The following is a 19,195-nucleotide window of genomic DNA, read 5'->3' on the forward strand; positions in this document are numbered from 1 at the left end:
AAATTTATTTTTTTGATTTTATTTTAAATATAGAGCCAAGAATTTTGCTGATGGACTGAATGTGAAGCATAACAAAAACACAGAAGTGCAAAATGGCTCCAAGGTTTTGTCCGATCTTAGGAACTGGAAAGACAGGTTTACTATTTACCAACATGGACAAGACAGCAAGAGGAGCAGGTCTGAGGGGAGACTGTCCTCGGCATGCTAAATTTGAGATGCTGATTAGTCACCCAAGTGAAGATACTGAGCAGTCAGCTACACAACACAAGAATTCAAAAGAGAGATCATGAAAACTTCCTCTCTACGTTATAAGATAATAAAATTACTGGCCCAAATGAACCCTTATATCTAAATTATTTCATAAGCAATTGTGTTTTACAGTCTAAATAAGATTGAAAATCAGAATTGATAACATCAGATTAAGAAAATTTGTTTTCATTTTATAACTGAAAGTCTTAAAGTTAAACATAACTTTGTCTGGATTTAAAAACTTAGTATTCAGTGACATCTTCTAGAACACAACGGCTTACTGCAGTTACATATTTTCAGTATATGAGGAGTAGAAAGAGCGAGAAATACAAACACAAGAAATCCATAAAACTAGGAGAACTTCCTGAGATCAGAGTGAAAAAAAGAAACTACGCAAACTTCAGACTGTCCCACATTTGAGACATATTAAAAAACAAGAACTGAGTCAATAGGCAGTATGAATAACCTACTGGGATATAATAGAGCTGCCACGCATAAAGCTGATGACCTATTCCGGACACATTTAACAAAGTTTTCATACTGATTTTCTCCTCAGAACATATTGTCAATCTCATATTAAAGATAAGTAAGAATTCAAGGCACCTGAGTTGCTCAGTCGGTTAGGCATCTGACTCTTGATTTTGGCTCAGGTCATGATCTTGGGGTCCTGAGATCAAGCCCCATGTCAGGCTCCGAGCTCAGCACACAGACTGCTTGTCCCTCTCCCTCTGCTCCTCTCCCCGCTCATGCTCTTTCTCTCAATCTCTTTCTCTCTCTCTCAAATAAATAAATAAATAAAATATTTAAATAAATAAGTAAGGATTCCAGGAAAACGGTGGAGTAGGAAAGCACCAGGAAACTCCCATCTAGGCAACAGTTGCCTAGATGGCAAATCTTGCAATTATTTTGTAACTCTGGAGTCTACTGGAGGCTTGCAACTTCCAGGGAAACGTCAGGATAGTAAATTGCAGCTAATTTCAGTCCATTTCAGCTCTTAGCACAGTAGCAGCTAACCATCCGCAATCCCTCAGCATTCAAGGCAACCATGCATGCATTGAAGGAGCAGCATCAATCAGCTTGGGGTAGGCAAAAAGTCCTTGTCCTACAAATATCAAAGAATCTGTTTTCTGATCCCTAATTGCTGCTTCTGATCTCAGAGGTGCAAATAAACAGGCGGATGGTCACTGTTGTTATACCTCCCCATGCTGTTGCAAGCACCTAACAGCTGAAGCCACTTGCAAGAAATTTAAGTCCTATACCCTTTCCTCCTTCATTTTTCTGTTTCCCCTCCAAGGAAGCCAGACATTAGACTAGAACATTCAAGAGGAACTGCATATATGGGAAAAATTAGAAAAATATGACCAGGGAAGGCACAGGCTCAGAGAATATCTGAGAAGATCTCCAGTTTTCACCTCATGCTAATCCTTGGCACTGATTGAGCCTACAACAATAATGAAGAAGAAAGAAGAAAAAAGGAAGAAGGAAGGTGGAGGAGGAAAATGAGAACAAGAAGAACAAGAAAAATAAAAATAGCAAACACTGGGGAAGGTGGGTAAGAACTCATTTCCAGAATTACCACATTATTACATTAAAATGTCCTGTTTGAATCAACAAGCCATCACAAAGCATACAAAGAGACAGTAAAGTATGGCCCATTCAAAGCGTAAAACAAATCAACAGAAACTCTCCCTAAAAAAGAAGTGATGGTAGATCTACTAGAAAAATACTTAAGACAACTGTCTTAAAGGTGCCCAAAAAACTAAATAAACACATGGAGAATGTCAATAAAATGATGAAATGAACCAAATGGAAATATCAACAAAGAGATATACAATCTAAAAAGGCAATGTGCAGCGCCTGGCTGGCTCAGTTGGTGGAGTACTCAACTCCTGATCTTGGGGTCATAAATTCAAGCCCCACATTGGGTGTAAAGATCACTTTTAAAAAGAATTAAAAAGGACTGTGTGCCTTAAAGTATAATCACTACAGTGAACATTTTGTAAGAAAAAATTAAGGACAAATACGAACAGACAGAAGAAAGAATCAGCCAACTTGAAGATAGGACAATGGAAATTATTGAGTCTGAAGAACAGCAAGAGTGAAGACAAGTGAACAGAGTCTAAGGTACCTATGTGACACCATCAAAGAGCCTAAGAGACCTAAGGGACTCCATCTCATATACTTATGAAAGTCTCAAAGAAAATTGACAGACAAAGGGACAGAGATAATATATAGAAGATACAACGGTTGAAAACTTCCCAAATTTGATTAAATACATGAATATGAGCTAATGAACTCCAAGTAAGATGAACTCAGAGAGAGTCACACCAACACACATTACAATCAAACTTTCTAAAGCCAAATATAGGCATACCTCATTTTATTGTGCTTCTTGGATATTGTGTTCTTTACAACTTGAAGGTTTGCAGCAACCCTGCATTAAGGAAGTTTATTTGTGCCATTTTTCCAACAGTGTTAGCTCACTTTGTGTCTCTGTGTCACATTTTGTTAATTCATTCAATACTTCAAAATTTTATTTGTTATGGTGATCTGTGATCCGTGATTAAGACCTGTTGAAAGCTCAGGTGATGGTTAGCAATTTTTGCAATTTTTGCAATAAAGTATTTTTTAATTGAGGTAATGTGCATTTTTTTAGATGATGCTATCGTGCACTTAACAGACTATGGTATAGTGTCAACATAACTTTCATATACACTAGGAAACAAAAAATTAATCTCATTTTATTGTAATAATCATTTTATTGTGGTGGCTTGGGACCAAGCCCAAAACATCTATAAGGCATGCCCGCACAATGAGAGAATCTTATAAGTAGGAAAAGAGAAGCAACTAGTCACATAGTTGACTAGTCACAATGGCCCCTCAATAAGATTATCAGATTTCTTATGAGAAACTCTTGAGGCCAAAAAGCAGTGGGCCAATATATTCAAATTACTAAAAGAATAAAAGTGTCAACCAAGAATACTACCTCCAGCAAAATTATCCCTCAAAAGTGAGAGACAAACTAAGACATTAAACAAAAGCTAAGGAAGATCACTATCATCATACCTACTCTGCAAAGAATGCTAAAAGAAGTCCTGCAAGTTGAGATAAAAGGACCCTTGACGGTAACCTGACCTCAGTAAAGGTAAATATGTGGGCAATTATAAAAACCAGTATTAGTGTAACAACAGTTTGAAACTTCAATTTTTTTCTACATGATTTAAGAGATTAATACTTCTTTTTAATTTTAAGTATAAAAGCTAGTACTGCAACTACCATTTATAACTACACATTTTGTTTTCAACATAATTTCAGAAGCTGATACATTTAAAAGAAGTATTAGTTTATGTTTTTGGACACACAATACATAAAGATGTACTTGTAAGACATTTATAACTGAAAGGGATGGGGACCAAGCTATAAGGAAGTATAGTTTTTGTATGTCATTACTGTTAAACTAGTATAATTTTAAATTAGAGTATTATAACTTTAGGATATTAAATGTAATCCAATGGTAACCACAAAGAAAACAGCTATAGAATATATGCAAAAAAGAAATGAGAAAGGAATTTAAACACTTCATTAAAAATAAATCAACTAAAAGCAAACGACAGTAATGTAGATAATGAAAGACAAGAAATCTATAATACATACCAAAAAAAGATAGAAAAATTACAGAAATACATCCTTTCTTTTCAGAAATTACTTTAAATAGAATGGATTAAACCCTCCAACCAAAAGACAGAGATGGTAGGGGCACCTTAGTGGCTCAGTTGGTTGAGCATCTGACTCTTGGTTTCGGCTCAGGTCATGATCTCAGGGTCATGACATTCAGCCCTGAGTCAAGCTCCATGCTCAGCGGGGAGTCTGCTGGAGATTCTCTCTCCCTCTACCCCTCTCCCCACTCATACACTCTCTGTCTCTGTCTCTCTCCCTTCTCACTAAAACAAATAAATAAATCTTAAAAAAAAAAAAAAAGACAGAGATGGCAGCCAAAGCAATCTTGAGAAAAAATACCATAGCTGGAGGCATCACAATCCCAGATTTTAAGATACACTACACAAAGCTGTGGTAATCAAAACAGTATGGTATTGGCACAAAAACAGCCACAAATAGACAACCCAGAAATAAACCTACACTCTTACAGTCAATTAATCTACGACAGAGAATGTAATAAACGGTGCTGGGAAAACTGAATAGCCCCATGCAAAGGAATGAATCTGGACCACTTTCTTATACCATACACAAAAATAAACTCAAAATGGATTAAAGACCTAAATGTGAGACCTGAAATTATGAAACTAGAAGAAAATATGGGCATTAATTTCTCCGACACAGGCCTTAGCAACATTTTTCTAGATGCCTCCTCAGGCAAGGGAAACAAAAACAAACTACTGATATGACACTGAAATAAAAAGCTTTTGCACAGTGAAGGAAACAATAAAACAAAAAGGCAATCTATTGAGTGGGGAAAGATACATGCAAATGATATATGCAATAAAGGATTAATACCCAAAATATATAAAGAACTTATACAACTCAACACTTAAAAAACAAATAATCAATTACAAAATAAGCAGAGGACCCAAATAGACATTTTTCCAAAAAAGACATACAGACAGCAAACAGACACATGGAAAGATCCTGAACATCACTAATCACCAGGGAAATGAAAATCAAAACCACAATGATATATCACCTTACACCTGTCAGAATGGCTAGAATCAAAAACCCAAGATATAGGGACACCTGGGTGGCACAGTCAGTTGAGCACTGACTCTTGATTTTAGCTCAGTTCATGATTTCAGGGTTGTGGGATCAAGCCCTGCATCAGGCTCCACACTCAGCGGGCAGTCTGCTTGAGATTCTCTCTCCTCTCTCTGCCCCTCACACTTGGGTGCTCTCTCTCTCTCTCTCAAATAAATAAATCAGGGGTACCTAGGTGGCTCAGTCGGTTAAGTGTCTGCCTTCAGTTCAGGTCATGATGCCAAGGTCCTGGGATTGAGTTCAGCATTGAGCTCCCTGTTCAGTGGGGAGTCTGCTTCTCCCTTTGCCCCTCCCCCCACTTGTGCTTGCGCTCTCTCTCTTTCACACACACACTCTCTCTCTCAAATAAAAAAAATTTTTAAGAAATAAAAAATAAAATAATCTTAAAAAAAAACAAGAAATAACAATGGCTGGCGAGAATATGAAAAAAAAAAAAAACCAAAAACACTTGTACATTGTTGGTGGGAATGCAAACTGGTGCAGCCACTGTGGAATACAGTACAGAGGCTCCTCAAAAAATTAAAAGTAAAAATACCATATGATCCAGTAATTCTACTACTGGGTATTTACCCAAAGAAAACAAAAATACTAATGAAAAAGATATATGTAACCCTTGGTTTATTGCAGGGTTATTTTTAACAGCCAAGATATGGAAGCAACCCAGGTATCCATCAACAGATAAATGGATAAAGATGTATTATATATATACACATATACATATAACATACATACATATACACAATGTAATATCAAAATCAACAGTAAAAAGAATGAGATCTTGCCATTTGTAACAACATGGATGGACCTAGAGGGTGGTACTAAGTGAAATAAGTCAGACAGAGAAAGACAAATACTTACATGTATTTATACGTATAAGTATAGACTTTCACTTATATGTGGAAAGCAAAGACTTTCACTTATATGTGGAATCTAAAAAACAGAAAGTAACGAACAAATAAACAGGCTCTAAAATACAGAGAACAGGGGCGCCTGGGTGGCACAGCGGTTAAGTGTCTGCGTTTGGCTCAGGGCGTGATCCCGGCATTATGGGATCGAGCCCCACATCAGGCTCCTCCGCTATGAGCCTGCCTCTTCCTCTCCCACTCCCGCTGCTTGTGTTCCCTCTCTCACTGGCTGTCTCTATCTCTGTCAAATAAATAAAATCTTTAAAAAATAATAAAAAAATAAAATAAAATAAAATAAAATAAAATAAAATAAAATACAGAGAATAAACTGATGGTGGCCAGAGGGGAGAAGGTAGGTGGGGGAGATAGGTAAAATAGATAAAGGGGATTAAGAGGTACAAACTTTCAGTTATAAAATAAATAAGTCATGAAAATTAAAAGTACAGCATTGGGAATATAGTCAATATTATAATAGCTTTGTTGGGTGACAGATGGTGACTACACTTACTGTGGTGAGTACTGAGTAATGTACAGAATTGTTAAATCAATATGTTGTAAACCTGAAACTAACAACACTGTATGTTAATTATACTTCAGTTAAAAAATGATAGAGATGACAGAATGAATTTAAAAAACATGATCTACTTATATGCTGTGTAGACGACTATCTTTAGATCAAAAGATACAAATAGGTTATATAGAGAAGTCCTAAAACTCAATCAAAGAAAACAAACAAATTAAAAAATCGGTAAAGGATTTGAAGACATTTCTCCAAAGAAGATATACAAATGGACAATGAACATGAAAAAATGTTCAACATCACTAATCATGAGGGAAATGAAAATTTCAATTTACTCATCAGTATGGAAAAATGTTCAGAGATCTCAATATATGGTTACCCAGAACTTCATTTCTTGTACGAGTTTGATTTTAAGTATCCAATGGTGATATTTTGTGTATCGCTATTGCCCCATCATGCCACGGACTATCCATCCTCTCTTTACTATTGGAAACAGTCATTAGTGTCTTTAAAGCTAATCAGATTGGGGAACCAGAAATCAAGGGGTGGAAATTGGAGTGGGACCATTCAATATGACTCATAGTGACTCACTAGCAAAATTTGTGCTTCCTGTCCCCACAACTGTATGATCTACTCACCTAGACGTCTTAGTTCCAAAGGGAGGAATGCTTCCACCAGAAGACAAAATAACAATTCCACTGACCTGGAAGTAACCCTGCCACCCAGCCACTTTGGGCTCCTTATGCCTCTAAATCAACAGGTAAAGAAGTGAGTTTTGGCGTTATTTGGGATGACTGATCCTGCCTACTCAGGGGAAATTGGACGCCACTCTACAACAGAGGTAAAGAAGAATACATCTGGAATACTGGAGCTCCCTTAGGGCATCCCTTAGTATCACTGCCCTCCCACTGAACACAATGGGAAAGTAAGTATCTTTGTTTTCTTCTCTCTTATCACCTTGTGTAATATAAGATTTATATCATGGTACTTAAGTATTTTTAACTTTACATCATAGTATTTAAGTTACAGGATATCAAGAAGAGTAAATTATCCAAGGACTTTGTATCCTCTTCTGGGAAAATGCTTAGAATGTTTTTGGTTGTGAAAAATAGTTGATCATGATGTTAGGCAGAAGCATGACCTTTTTATTTATTAGAGACTTAGTATGGTTTAAGGAATGCCAAGTTGGCAGAGTGAACAATGATTATTAATTTTATACATTAACTTCTGGTCAAACATTATTCCAAATAATTCTGCAAAGTTATTTTTTAGATGAGATTAGCATTTAAGTCAGCAGACCGAGTAAAGCAGATTGTCCTCTATGATGTGGGTGGGTCTCATCCAATCAGCTGTAAGTCTTTAACAGAAAAAAAAACTAACCTCCCTTGAAGGGTGCTCTCTACCAGCAGACTGCCCTTGGATTTAAAATCCAACATCAACCCTTCCCTCGTTTTTCAGCCTGTTCTGGAGATTCTGAACTTAAACCATGTCTCCAATCACATGAACCAATTCCTTAAAATAAATCTCTCTCTCTCTCCCTCTCCCCACCCCCCACCACACACACACACACACACACACAATTGGTTCTGCATCACCGGAGAACTCTAATACAGTCATATTTTTAAATAATAATAAAATAGACTCCTTTCTCTCTTTCTTTTAAAGATTTTATTTATTTCTTTATTTGACAGAGAGAGCACAAGCAGGGGGAGTGGGAGAGTGGGAAGCAGGCACCGAGCAGGGAGCCCAAAGTAGGGCTTGATCCCAGGACCCTGGGATCATGACCTGAACTGAAGACAGACGCTTAACTGACTGAGCCACCCAGGCGGCCCTAGCCTCCTTTCACAAAAGACTGGTGGGTACCACAGAAAATACTGAAATAGTGGACCACCATTGATCCATACAATTAGAGGGGCAATGTATCACACAGGAGAAGGCCATTAGCACTCAGCACCAGGGCTATGGTTAATATCCATTCTGACTGGCTGTCATACTAGGGGTTTTTAATATCACTCTTTTTCACACTATAAATATGAATTCCAAGTAACCTCAGTGTTCAAGTCAAAACTATGAAACTTACAGAAAAAAAATAAGAAAATTTCATAACTTCAGAGCAGGGGAGCACATCTTAAATATGACAGAAAAACTACAAGCTAGGGGCACCAGGATGGCTGAGTTGGTGAAGCATCTGCTTTTGGCTCAGGTCATAATCCTAGGGTCCTGGGATCAAGCCCCACATCAGGCTCCTTGCTCAGTGGGAAGCCTGCTTCTTCCCCACCTCCTCTCCCCTGTCTGCTTCTCTCCCTGCTTGTGCTTGCTCTCTCCCTCTTTCTCTGTGTCAAATAAATAAACAAAATCTTAAAAAAAAAATTACAAGCTAGGTTTTTGCATACATACAACTACACAAAATACATAAAGAACAAAATTAATGAAGCCTATACAAGGACAACAGCATAAAGAGAGTGAAATAACATGCCACAATGTGGGAGAAAGTGTTTTCAGCTCATATACAAAAACAATAAAGGACTAGATGCCACATGAAAGAACATCTAAAATATGTAAAGCATTCCCATGAATGAATAAGAAAAATACAAGCAAATCTGTAAAACAAAATGAGCAAAAGACCTGATCTAGAGTTTTAAGAAACAGAAATCTCAAATTCCCAATAAACATATGAAAAGATGTTCAACTGCATTAGAAATCAGGAGACTGCACATTAAAATACAATGAGAGATTTATGTCCCCATCAGATGGGTAAAAATTAATAACAAGTATCAAACAACCAAGAGTTGGCAAGGATGCAGAACCGCAGCTCTCATTTACTGTTTAGGGGAGTATAAATTTGTAAATCACTTTAAAAAGTAGTTTGGCTTTACTAAGTAAAGCTGGACATGTGGATCTGCTATAATCCTGAAATTCTATTCCTAGGTATATACCATGAGAAACTCCAGTGTATATGCACCTGGGTATGTGTACAATAATGTTCACAAAGGGAAAAAACTAACAACCCAAATTTCAAACAAACAAGAGTGGATATACATAATGGATCATGGAACACTACGTCAAAAGCTAATGATGTACTGTATGGTGACTAACATATAATAAAAAATAATAATAATAAAAAAATGGAAACAGAAAAAAAAAGAATGGATAAATTACTTGTGTCATATGCATGCTATAGATTAATATACAGTAACAAACTGAACCAACAATAACTACAGACATCTACAGGGATCAGTTTCACAATGTTAAATGAAAGAAGAAAGAGTACACTCAATAATGAAGCCTACCCAGATCTGATATTTCAACCTACCCCCAGTGCCCCGATCCTTCTTATCACGTGCTACCTTTTTACCATAACTCTTCTCTTCTTGGCCATCCGTTGTGCTAAGAAGGCATCTTCGGTTTTGGTTGTGGTTGTTGCTCACAAACACAGTCAAAACACCTACAACAGTGCCTCGGATATAGTACTTGCTCAGTAAGTATTTGCTGAATGGACGATAATAATTCCAATCATTTAAGTTCAGGAAAAGGCAAACTAAACACCATTCTAATTAGGGATATGGATAGTAAAACTATAAAAAATTACAATGAATATTATAAAAGTCACGGTATAAGTAATCTTTAGGGTAGAGAAGGCAAATGCAACACAGGAAAGACACCCATGAAATTTCTATCTCTTAGCTTGGGCTTTAAAATGTACACATATATGTATATAACATATATATATACATATATATATACACACACATGAATATGCTTTATAAACATATATATATATATATATATATATTTATACATACACTACACCTCACAATAAGAAAAAATATTGAAAACAAACCTCCATTGGTACATCTCCCCGCACCATGCCACTTCACTCCTACTCTGATTTAACTATCACTACTCTGACCCAACATAAGAGTCAGGTAACAACTAGAATGCTTCATGTTAGAAAACAATGGCAAACTTTGTCTAGGAATCTAATAGAAATGCTGAGATTTATACTGATCCTATTATATTATTTCTACTTGAAATAGGAGTCATCAGGCATCAAGTATTAGTCAACAGAAGAAAATAAAAGTTTTCACATCCACCAATAAGACATCAACAGAAAAAACTACTTCTAAGTGTTATCTCTCAGATATATAGATTAAAAAAAGAGATACAGAAAAGAATAGAGATATAGATATATCTTAATTCGGTATGTAGGAAATATTTCAAATATACCTGTATGCTGCCAAACTCAACGTTCTCATAATGGAAATGTGCACATTCAGCCATCTTCGGAAAGTGACCTTTAGTGAAGGGTAACCTGAAGTACATGAAATAACTAAGTAAGATGCAAGATACTGGAGTAGTCAAAATTACTCAGCCTAAGGAAAAAGTAAAATGGGCTGGACAGCTCATGCAAGCAAAACTATTTAATAAGCACATGCGCATGGCCACACATAGATCCACACAAACCTTTCCAGAAATACAGTGAATCAAATGAAAATTACATTTAGTGCACAGGTCAAAACCAAAAAAAAAAAAAAAAAAAATTTAAAAAGCAACACTACACTCTCCTATCCTTGACCCAAGGCAAGGCCCATAGAAAATCTACGTTTTCAGTAAATGTTATGAAAACTGTGAAGAGCCAACTTCTAATCAGAAGCAGCATTCCCAACAAAATATAAAACCAGCTTTTTACCTGTGAATGTTGTCGCAGCCCATCAGTCCTGGATTAGTGGGTCTGGATGCAGAACGAATATTTTTATCTTTGTCTTTTCTCTATTCACAATGAAAACATATAGCTGTCTAACCCTCTACCAGGTGAAAAGATGGTTTTTCTGTTTTTGTTTTTTAATACCAGCTTAATGGGATGGTGGGGGGGGTGGGTATTCAGGCTTCAGTGGGAAGTATGGAATGGTTTTTCTGTTGAAAACTGAAACAGGATACCTTCAGATATTTTATATAAGAGTCAACTACTAGCATCCAATTCAGGCTTTCTCAAAGGCAGAGCCAAGATATAGCAATCTCATATCTCAAACAACAAAGCTTATTTTTCTAAATGAATGAGAGCATGTATTAAGGGCACCAAGAAAGACACACTTGGATTGTTCCCGTTGAACAAATGCAATCTAATAGCCAATGACATAAAGTTGTTGCAAGAACAAAATTAAAGTATATTTTTAGACAAGTAGATAATCTTCAGATCTATTTCACTAATTGTTAAGTCATAATTTAGGCTTACAGTATAATTTAATGCATGGACAGTAAGAGCACATTTAGTAAGAAATCTAAAGAAAAGTTTTAAGAGACCTAAAAAACCGACTCCCATTTATAAAAACTCATTTAAAACCCACTGTAAAATTATACTCACTTTTTCACATGTTTAACCTTCATACTGGCTGTACTGCCACATGTCTTAAGACTAAGATCTCCAGGAATCTCTGGAACATCTGCTCCTCTTGCCTTAAAAAAAATTAAAACAAAAGATTTAGGACTATTCCTTTAGTATAAATAGGTTTTAAAAAGCAGATTATAATTTTAATGGTTCTGCTGACTGTACCAATAGAAATACATACCAATAATCTCTTCTTAAAACTGTAACTTACTTGAGTCTTGATTACTAAGAATAAGGAAAAAATATTCACCTAATTCACATACTTTACTTTACTGCATAAGAAAAAATTTTCTGTGAAATATGGATTATTATGCTCTTATAATCAAGTTTCAAAATCAGCTGTCATATTATCTGTCTCAACACAAACTAAAATCTCCCGCAGGGAACTGGAAAAAAATGACCTTGGTAACAGTGATTTTAAAAAAGTTAAAATGGCAATATGAACATAATTAGATCACAACATGCATTTCTCACACCAATACAGGTGATATTATTATAATATATGTTATACTTTCAGCTTACTCTTCTGTCAGCCACAGTTTTCAGACATGATTTTTTAATTCTAGTGACACGTTTCAGCTGTATGATTTTAAAAACAAACTGGAGAATCAGAAGGGTCTTCATATTCTGGGCAAAATATACAGCAAACCCAAATATCTATCATAAAAAAACAAATTTACATTATATTATCTATGATTTGTAACAGAAAAACTGAGTTATTATAGCCAATGCCACAGGATGCAATAGGGAAGAATAATACGGGATAAGTAGTTAAAATGACTTAAGAGGAGATTTGCAAAGAAAATGTATATATAACAGAATACTATTCAGCCATAAAAAAGAATGAAATCCAGCCATTGGCAACAACATGGATGGACCTTGAGGGCATTAAGTTAAGTGAAATAAGTCAGAAAGAGAAAGACAAATACCAAATGATCTCACTTATATGTAAAATCTAAAAAACAAAACAAACCCAAAAAACAAAAAAACAAAAACAAAAATAAAAACCAAACTCATAGGTACAGAGAACTGATTGGCTGTTTGGGGTGCAGGGGGAAGGGGTAACTCTAACTCTACACTCTAAAAATGTGGTGAAACTGATCATGTAAATGACATCTCAGGTTGATAATCCTAGATGAATATTGTGTAATTTAAAGATTAAGAGTGAACAATATATTTTTAAGGACAAAATGAAAATATTTTCCTCTAGTCATTCATTCAACTGAAAAGACTTTATCACACAATATTTTGCAACAACCTAGATGATCTTATTTTGCTAAAATAATGTGTAACAATATTCTCTCATCTTTTATGAAGTTTGTGCACCAAAATTTACCTGACATAAAGAGGTTTGCCATGCTTAATTCTTCTAAGAAGAATTTCTAAGAAGGTGGGTTTTCATTATTTATTCCATAAATTATTTATAAATTGACTTAAAAAAGGTAACTGGATATAGACAGAGCAGAAGAAAAGATCAGTGAACTTTAAGAAGTAGCAAGAAAAAAATGCACAAAAAATTGTTAGGTTTTTAGTTTTTGTGTGTGGAAGAAAAAGACAGTAAGAAAAGTCTCAGTGACATATGCAACAATATAAAGCCATTTAACATACATGTAACTGGAAAAAAGAAAAAAAACCATACATGTAACTGAAGGTGAGAAAAGGAGAGGAAAATGCTCTCTCTGGAGAAAGAGAACAGGAATAGAAAAAACATTTAAAAAATAGATTAAAAGAAAACTTCATAAATCTGAAGTCTGATAAACACTCAGGAACTCACACAGGGCCTACCATAATCAGCTGAAAAGGACTGATAAAGAGAAAATCTTAATAGCTGCCAAACGGGAAAAAAAGAATATACATCATATTTGCAGGAATAAATAGAATAAAAGGAGAACATTTGGACTAAGCACTTTCAACTGCTTTTTTAAATAAGTGTCAACACAGAATTCTATATCCAGCAAAATTTATTTCAAAAAAAGAATGTGAAGTTTCCAGTCTCTTCCACTATTTACAACAAAAACTCGAAAGATAACAAAATGAAATAAAATATAAACACGCAACTACTTGAGAGCTCTAAAAAATTTAATGAGAGCAGGTAGATTTGGAAGCACAGTCAAAACTTGAAGAGTGATTATTACAGTGGCAGTGTGCTTCTGGTTTTTCCCCACTCCTGTTCCCTCCTGGATTGACCCAAGGAAGGGCTGAATCAGGATTTAAGTAACAGGTAGGGTCAGCAAAACTCTTTGGGAAGTCCAACTTTCTGGCCAAAGGACTTGAAAACTGCCCCTTGAATGTGGGGAAAAAAGCCAAGAGTTTTTTTTCCCCTCCTTGATCTCTTCCAACCTGGCCCAAGAACAGACCTGACACCATTTCAGCTATAGCATGAGCATATAAGATTCTGACCGAAAACCCATTCCTCTGAATAGAGAAACAATTTAAAAAGGAACCTGTTATACAACGATTGTAGAGGTAATCCTTATTTTTTTATTTTTTCTTTCACTACTTAGACCTAACAGTAGCCCAGTCAGGAAAAAACATGTGCAATACCAGAGGCTAAAACTCTTGGAGAACACCACCCTTCCAGTAGAGAAACCAGGAAAAGCATCCTTTGAGAGCAGTGTGTGCAAAATCCCTAACAAAGATAAGAGTATAGCAAAGGCTGTAAAACTGAACTGATGCTAAAACCACCACCTAAAAGTCCAGAGAGAAAGTTCAACCTGAACCCAACCAGGCTTGATGCCTGATAAGACCAAAAAAAAAAAAAAAAGTCAACATTCTCTAGAGGATGTTAGTTGAGTCAGTCTCACAACACAATATTCAAAATGTCCATGATGCAATCCAAAATTACTAGATACACCAAAAACAGTAAAATACGAGCAATTCCCAAAGGAAAAGACAATCAAGGAGTGCCAAATGTGAAATCAAACAGATGCTGGACTTACCAAAGACCGTAAAACAGATATACAGAATAAACACACTGCATTAGATATTGAAACCAATGAAAAGGCAAAAATTCCTTGATGAAAAATGTAAACCATACAAAAAGATCAAATAAAAATTTCACAAGTGAAAAATGTATCTGAAATAAAAACTAATGACTTGGCTCAAGAGAAGAATGGAAATGATAGAGGAAAGAGTCAGTGAACCTAACAGACAAAAAGAGCATATATTTAAAATGTTTTAAATGACTGAAAAATAAGAACAGACCCATAGATACCCATTGAGAAGAAACACTGTCACAGAAAAAAAAAACTATTTGAAATAATAACTCAAATTCATGAAAATATAACAAATATGTTGAAAGATACATGTTTACAGATTCAAGATCAGCAAAAATAAAACAGAATAAAATCAAAGAAAACCACAAAACAACACATCATAATGAAGCTGTTTACAACCAATATAAAAGAAGTATCCTGAGAGCTGCAGGAGAAAAAAGACATATTACATATAGAGTAATAAGAATTGAAATGACTGGACATCTCATTAGAAATCAAGAAGACCAAAAGACAGTGGAATAACATTTATAAAATGCTAAAAGAACTCTCAACACAGAAAACTACACCAAGTGAAAATATCCTTCAGAAACGACATAAAAATAAGGTCACAGTCAGATTTTTTAAAATTAAGACAATCTGTTACCAGTAGATGGGATCTAAAAGAAATGCTAAAGTAAGCTCTTCATGTAGAAGGATAATGATATCAGAGTAAAACATGGGTCTTCTGGAAAAAGGGAGCAACAGAAATAATAAATGATTAGATAAATGTAACAGGTCGCTAATCTCCTCATAAGTTCTTTAAAATATATGTGCCAGTTGAAAGCAAAAATTATAACACTGATCAATGAATGTAGATGGAATGCTTATAAAAACTACAACATTAAAGGAGGAAGATAAAGGGACCTACATGGTGGCAAGGTTTCTACATTCTGCTTGAAGTGTAAAACAATAATTTTAAGCAAAATATTAAAAGTTAGAAAAATGAGACCAATAATAGATTTAAAAAAAAAAAAGAAAACACCATGATGAGGTAGATCCAAGGAATGCAAGACTGGTTTAACGCCTGGAAAGAAATTCAATGTTTTGGGTTTGAATTTATTTCAGGAATACAAGAATGGCTTAATAACAGAAAATCTCTAATTGTAATTACTTCAAATGGCAGTAATGCAAAGTAATAGATCTCAAATGCGATATATCCTCCCCGAGATAAAGGGAAACAACATATTTTCAGTAATATTTGCATTATTATTCTGAAACAATTAAAAGTAGAAGATGAAAGCGAAGAAGTAATTGCTAATGTCTTAAAAACTAAGGTTTTCAGCATAAGAGATACCAATATAAACCAAAGAAATTAAATAGAAGCCCTTATCATTTCCCCCTTTTTTGGTGGTGAGGGGTCTTGACTACGGCTGCTAGAACGATGGAAAAGGCAAACGCAGAAGGTACACTGAAACTTAACTACAGCCAGCATATAGCTGAGTCTTCTGTGATATACCCATGGAAAGAATTTTAAAATGGTAATTCAATACTAATACAGTTAGACAAATTTGGAGCTGATTAAAAACTCAAAAAATGTTAAATGTCAATTATATGGCAAATCACTATGAGACAGGAAGAAGGCAGCAGATCATAGGGCTCTTCTATTCCTAAATTTCTCAAGATTTTTATAAAAGATAAATGAAAGCATATGACATAATTTATCAAATTTATAGACAGAAAGAAAACTAGAAGGGATACTAACACTCTGAGAGACAGAAGTTGAAGAGATTTTATTTTAACATGCTGCAAAGACAAACTAAAATTACTGTAAAGTTCATCGAGAACAAAAATTAAAGCCCTGAAATTATTTTCAAAACTCCATTTCATAAGTATGATGGTGGGGGTGCACACTCTGTTTGGCAAGAATTCACGAAACAAGATCTAAGGCTGTACTTGACCACAAGCTAACTATAAGCCAAAGTATATCTTCACTGGTAAAAAGCTAACGCAGTCTTAAAAACTGTGGCATCCATAACAAAGACTGTCAGTATTTGTTTCTCCATAATCTGAACCAGTTAAACCACATAAGGGAACAGTTCATCCATTTCAGGAAAACATTATTTGATACTGAAAACATACAAAAATAGGAACTGGCAACGTTTTATGCTCTCTGTTTTACTGCTTCCTAACCCAGAAAAATATTCCACCATTCCTGCCACTGGTATAGATCTTCAAAGAATCTTTCAAATGGCTATTATCCTGATCCCAAATCCAAGAAAAGCTCTCCCATGACTGGGTAAATGAAGTGACTTAACAGTAGTGTAACACATGGTGTTCCAATATAGAACCATAAAGCTGGCTACTTCTAAAGTCAGCCCCAACACAATGCCCACCCCTTTTGTTGAATCTTCTCCCAAAGTCTATAAAGTCCATCTTTGTGTAACAGATACCAGCAGAATGCTAATAGGTATTAAAGATTTTTAACTAAGGGAAAAAAATAGGATATGAAAAGGTGTTTAACATACAATCAGAGCACTGAAAGAAATCTCATTCAGCCATTCTACTGCAGAGGAAACTGAAACCAATAAACAACATGCCATAGGGCATTAGTCACAGTATTTAAACTGAATTTTTATTACAAAACCTGCTACATTTAACATAGGCATATGGAAGAAAAAAGGTTCAAAGACAATTGATTTCTTAAATGGAAAATTATGAGAAATAGCTTTTCTTCTATCAAAATATGAAAGACTAAAAATTTTTAAGACTGAAAAGAAATGGCACAGAAGATACTAAACTTTACTGCTTAGAATACGAATTAACAAAATTCCTGATAAGTAATGTGGGATCTTCATATTCTTTAGATAAGTTAGTTCCTCATAAGACAAGAGTAAAAAGAAAAGGAAAAATTAATCCTACAGACATACATCAAAGTGAAAAATATAAAGCAAATTTAAGGTCCTAACAATTAATGAAACATCAAATAATACCTTCTATATTACACGGTATTATTTAGTCCTTAAATTTCTTTAAGAGTTTTCATTTAACACCAATTACAACACATGGTATACATAAATTTCTCCCAGGCAATCATAAAAAAATTTATAGTTTTATAAAATATTAGTGGTTTTAAATCTCCTGGAATGTTTGTAATTTCCATCAACTAAGGTTATCACATGAGTTAACTATATTATGAAGCATATATAACAGAGAAAAACTACGCAACACTGTGGTAAGCAACATTTTAAAGAAGGCACACTACCGCCCCCCCCCAAACTCCTGCCAAGATTCCTACCTCCTGGTTATTCAAATACGAAGCTAGGTAACGATGGGAAGAGATTTTTTGGATGTAATTCAAGTCCCAGGTCAGTTGATCTTAAAATAATTGTCTGGGTGGGCCTAATCTTTTTTTTTTTTTTTTGCTTAAATATATTTTTTTTAATCTTTTTTGGGTTTTTTTATAATAATTTTTTATTATGTTATATTAGTGACCATACAGTATATCTTTAGTTTTTGATGCAATGTTCCATGATTCATTATTTGCATATAACACCCAGCGCACCGTGCAATATGTGCCCTCCTTTACTACCCATCACCAGCCTATCCCAATCCCCACCCCCTCCCCTTTGAGCCCTCAATTTGTTTCCCAGAGTCCACAGTATCTCATGGTTCATTCCCCCTTCTGTTTACCCCCGCTTCATTCTTCCCTTCCTTCTACTACCCCAAAAACAAGAGTCCAGGGCCTGACGGATTCCCCGGAGAATTCTACCAAACATTCAAAGAAGAAATAATACCTATTCTCCTGAAGCTGTTTCAAAAAATAGAAACAGAAGGAAAACTACCAAACTCATTCTATGAGGCCAGATTTACCTTGATCCCCAAACCAGGCAAAGACCCCATCAAAAAGGAGAATTACAGATCGATATCCCTGATGAATATGGACGCCAAAATTCTCAACAAGATCTTAGCTAATAGGATCCAACAGTACATTAAAAGGATTATCCATCATGACCAAGTAGGATTCATCCCTGGGATGCAAGGGTGGTTCAACATTCGCAAATGGATCAGTGTGATAGATCATATCAACAAGAAAAGAGTCAAGAACATATGATCCTCTCAATTGATGCAGAAAAAGCATTTAACAAAATGCAGCATCCTTTCCTGATTAAAACCCTTCAGAGTGTAGGGATAAAGGGTACATTCCTCAATTTCATAAAAACCATCTATGAAAAGCCTACCAGCAAATATCATTCTCAATGGGGAAAAGCAGGAAGCCTTTCCCTTAAGATCAGGAACACGACAAGGATGCCCACTCTCGCCATTATTATTCAACATAGTACTAGAAGTCCTTGCAACAGCAATCAGACAACAAAAAGGGATAAAAGGTATCCAA

The 19,195-nt window shown here is 35.2% G+C and overlaps 1 protein-coding gene across 7 annotated transcripts in view; it reads right to left on the reverse strand.

The window, feature by feature from the left end:
* The window catches only part of ARHGAP32 (Rho GTPase activating protein 32), a 201,124-nt gene that overhangs the window by 148,673 nt on the left and 33,256 nt on the right, over positions 1-19,195 (reverse strand). For 3 of the 7 annotated variants that reach the window (XM_034666075.1, XM_019796864.2, XM_019796872.2), the window contains 3 exons: positions 11,804-11,895; positions 11,132-11,173; positions 10,669-10,753 (listed from right to left, as the gene is read on the reverse strand). In XM_034666075.1, the coding sequence (XP_034521966.1) occupies positions 10,669-10,753; positions 11,132-11,173; positions 11,804-11,895 (219 nt within the window). Of the gene's footprint in view, positions 1-10,668; positions 10,754-11,131; positions 11,212-11,803; positions 11,896-19,195 lie in introns of all 7 variants that reach the window. The other 4 variants (XM_019796882.2, XM_011221645.3, XM_034666073.1 and 1 more) reach the window with 2 other exon arrangements.

This window comes from Ailuropoda melanoleuca, chromosome 8 (assembly GCF_002007445.2).
Source record: "Ailuropoda melanoleuca isolate Jingjing chromosome 8, ASM200744v2, whole genome shotgun sequence".
NCBI classification, from domain to species: Eukaryota; Metazoa; Chordata; class Mammalia; order Carnivora; family Ursidae; genus Ailuropoda; species Ailuropoda melanoleuca.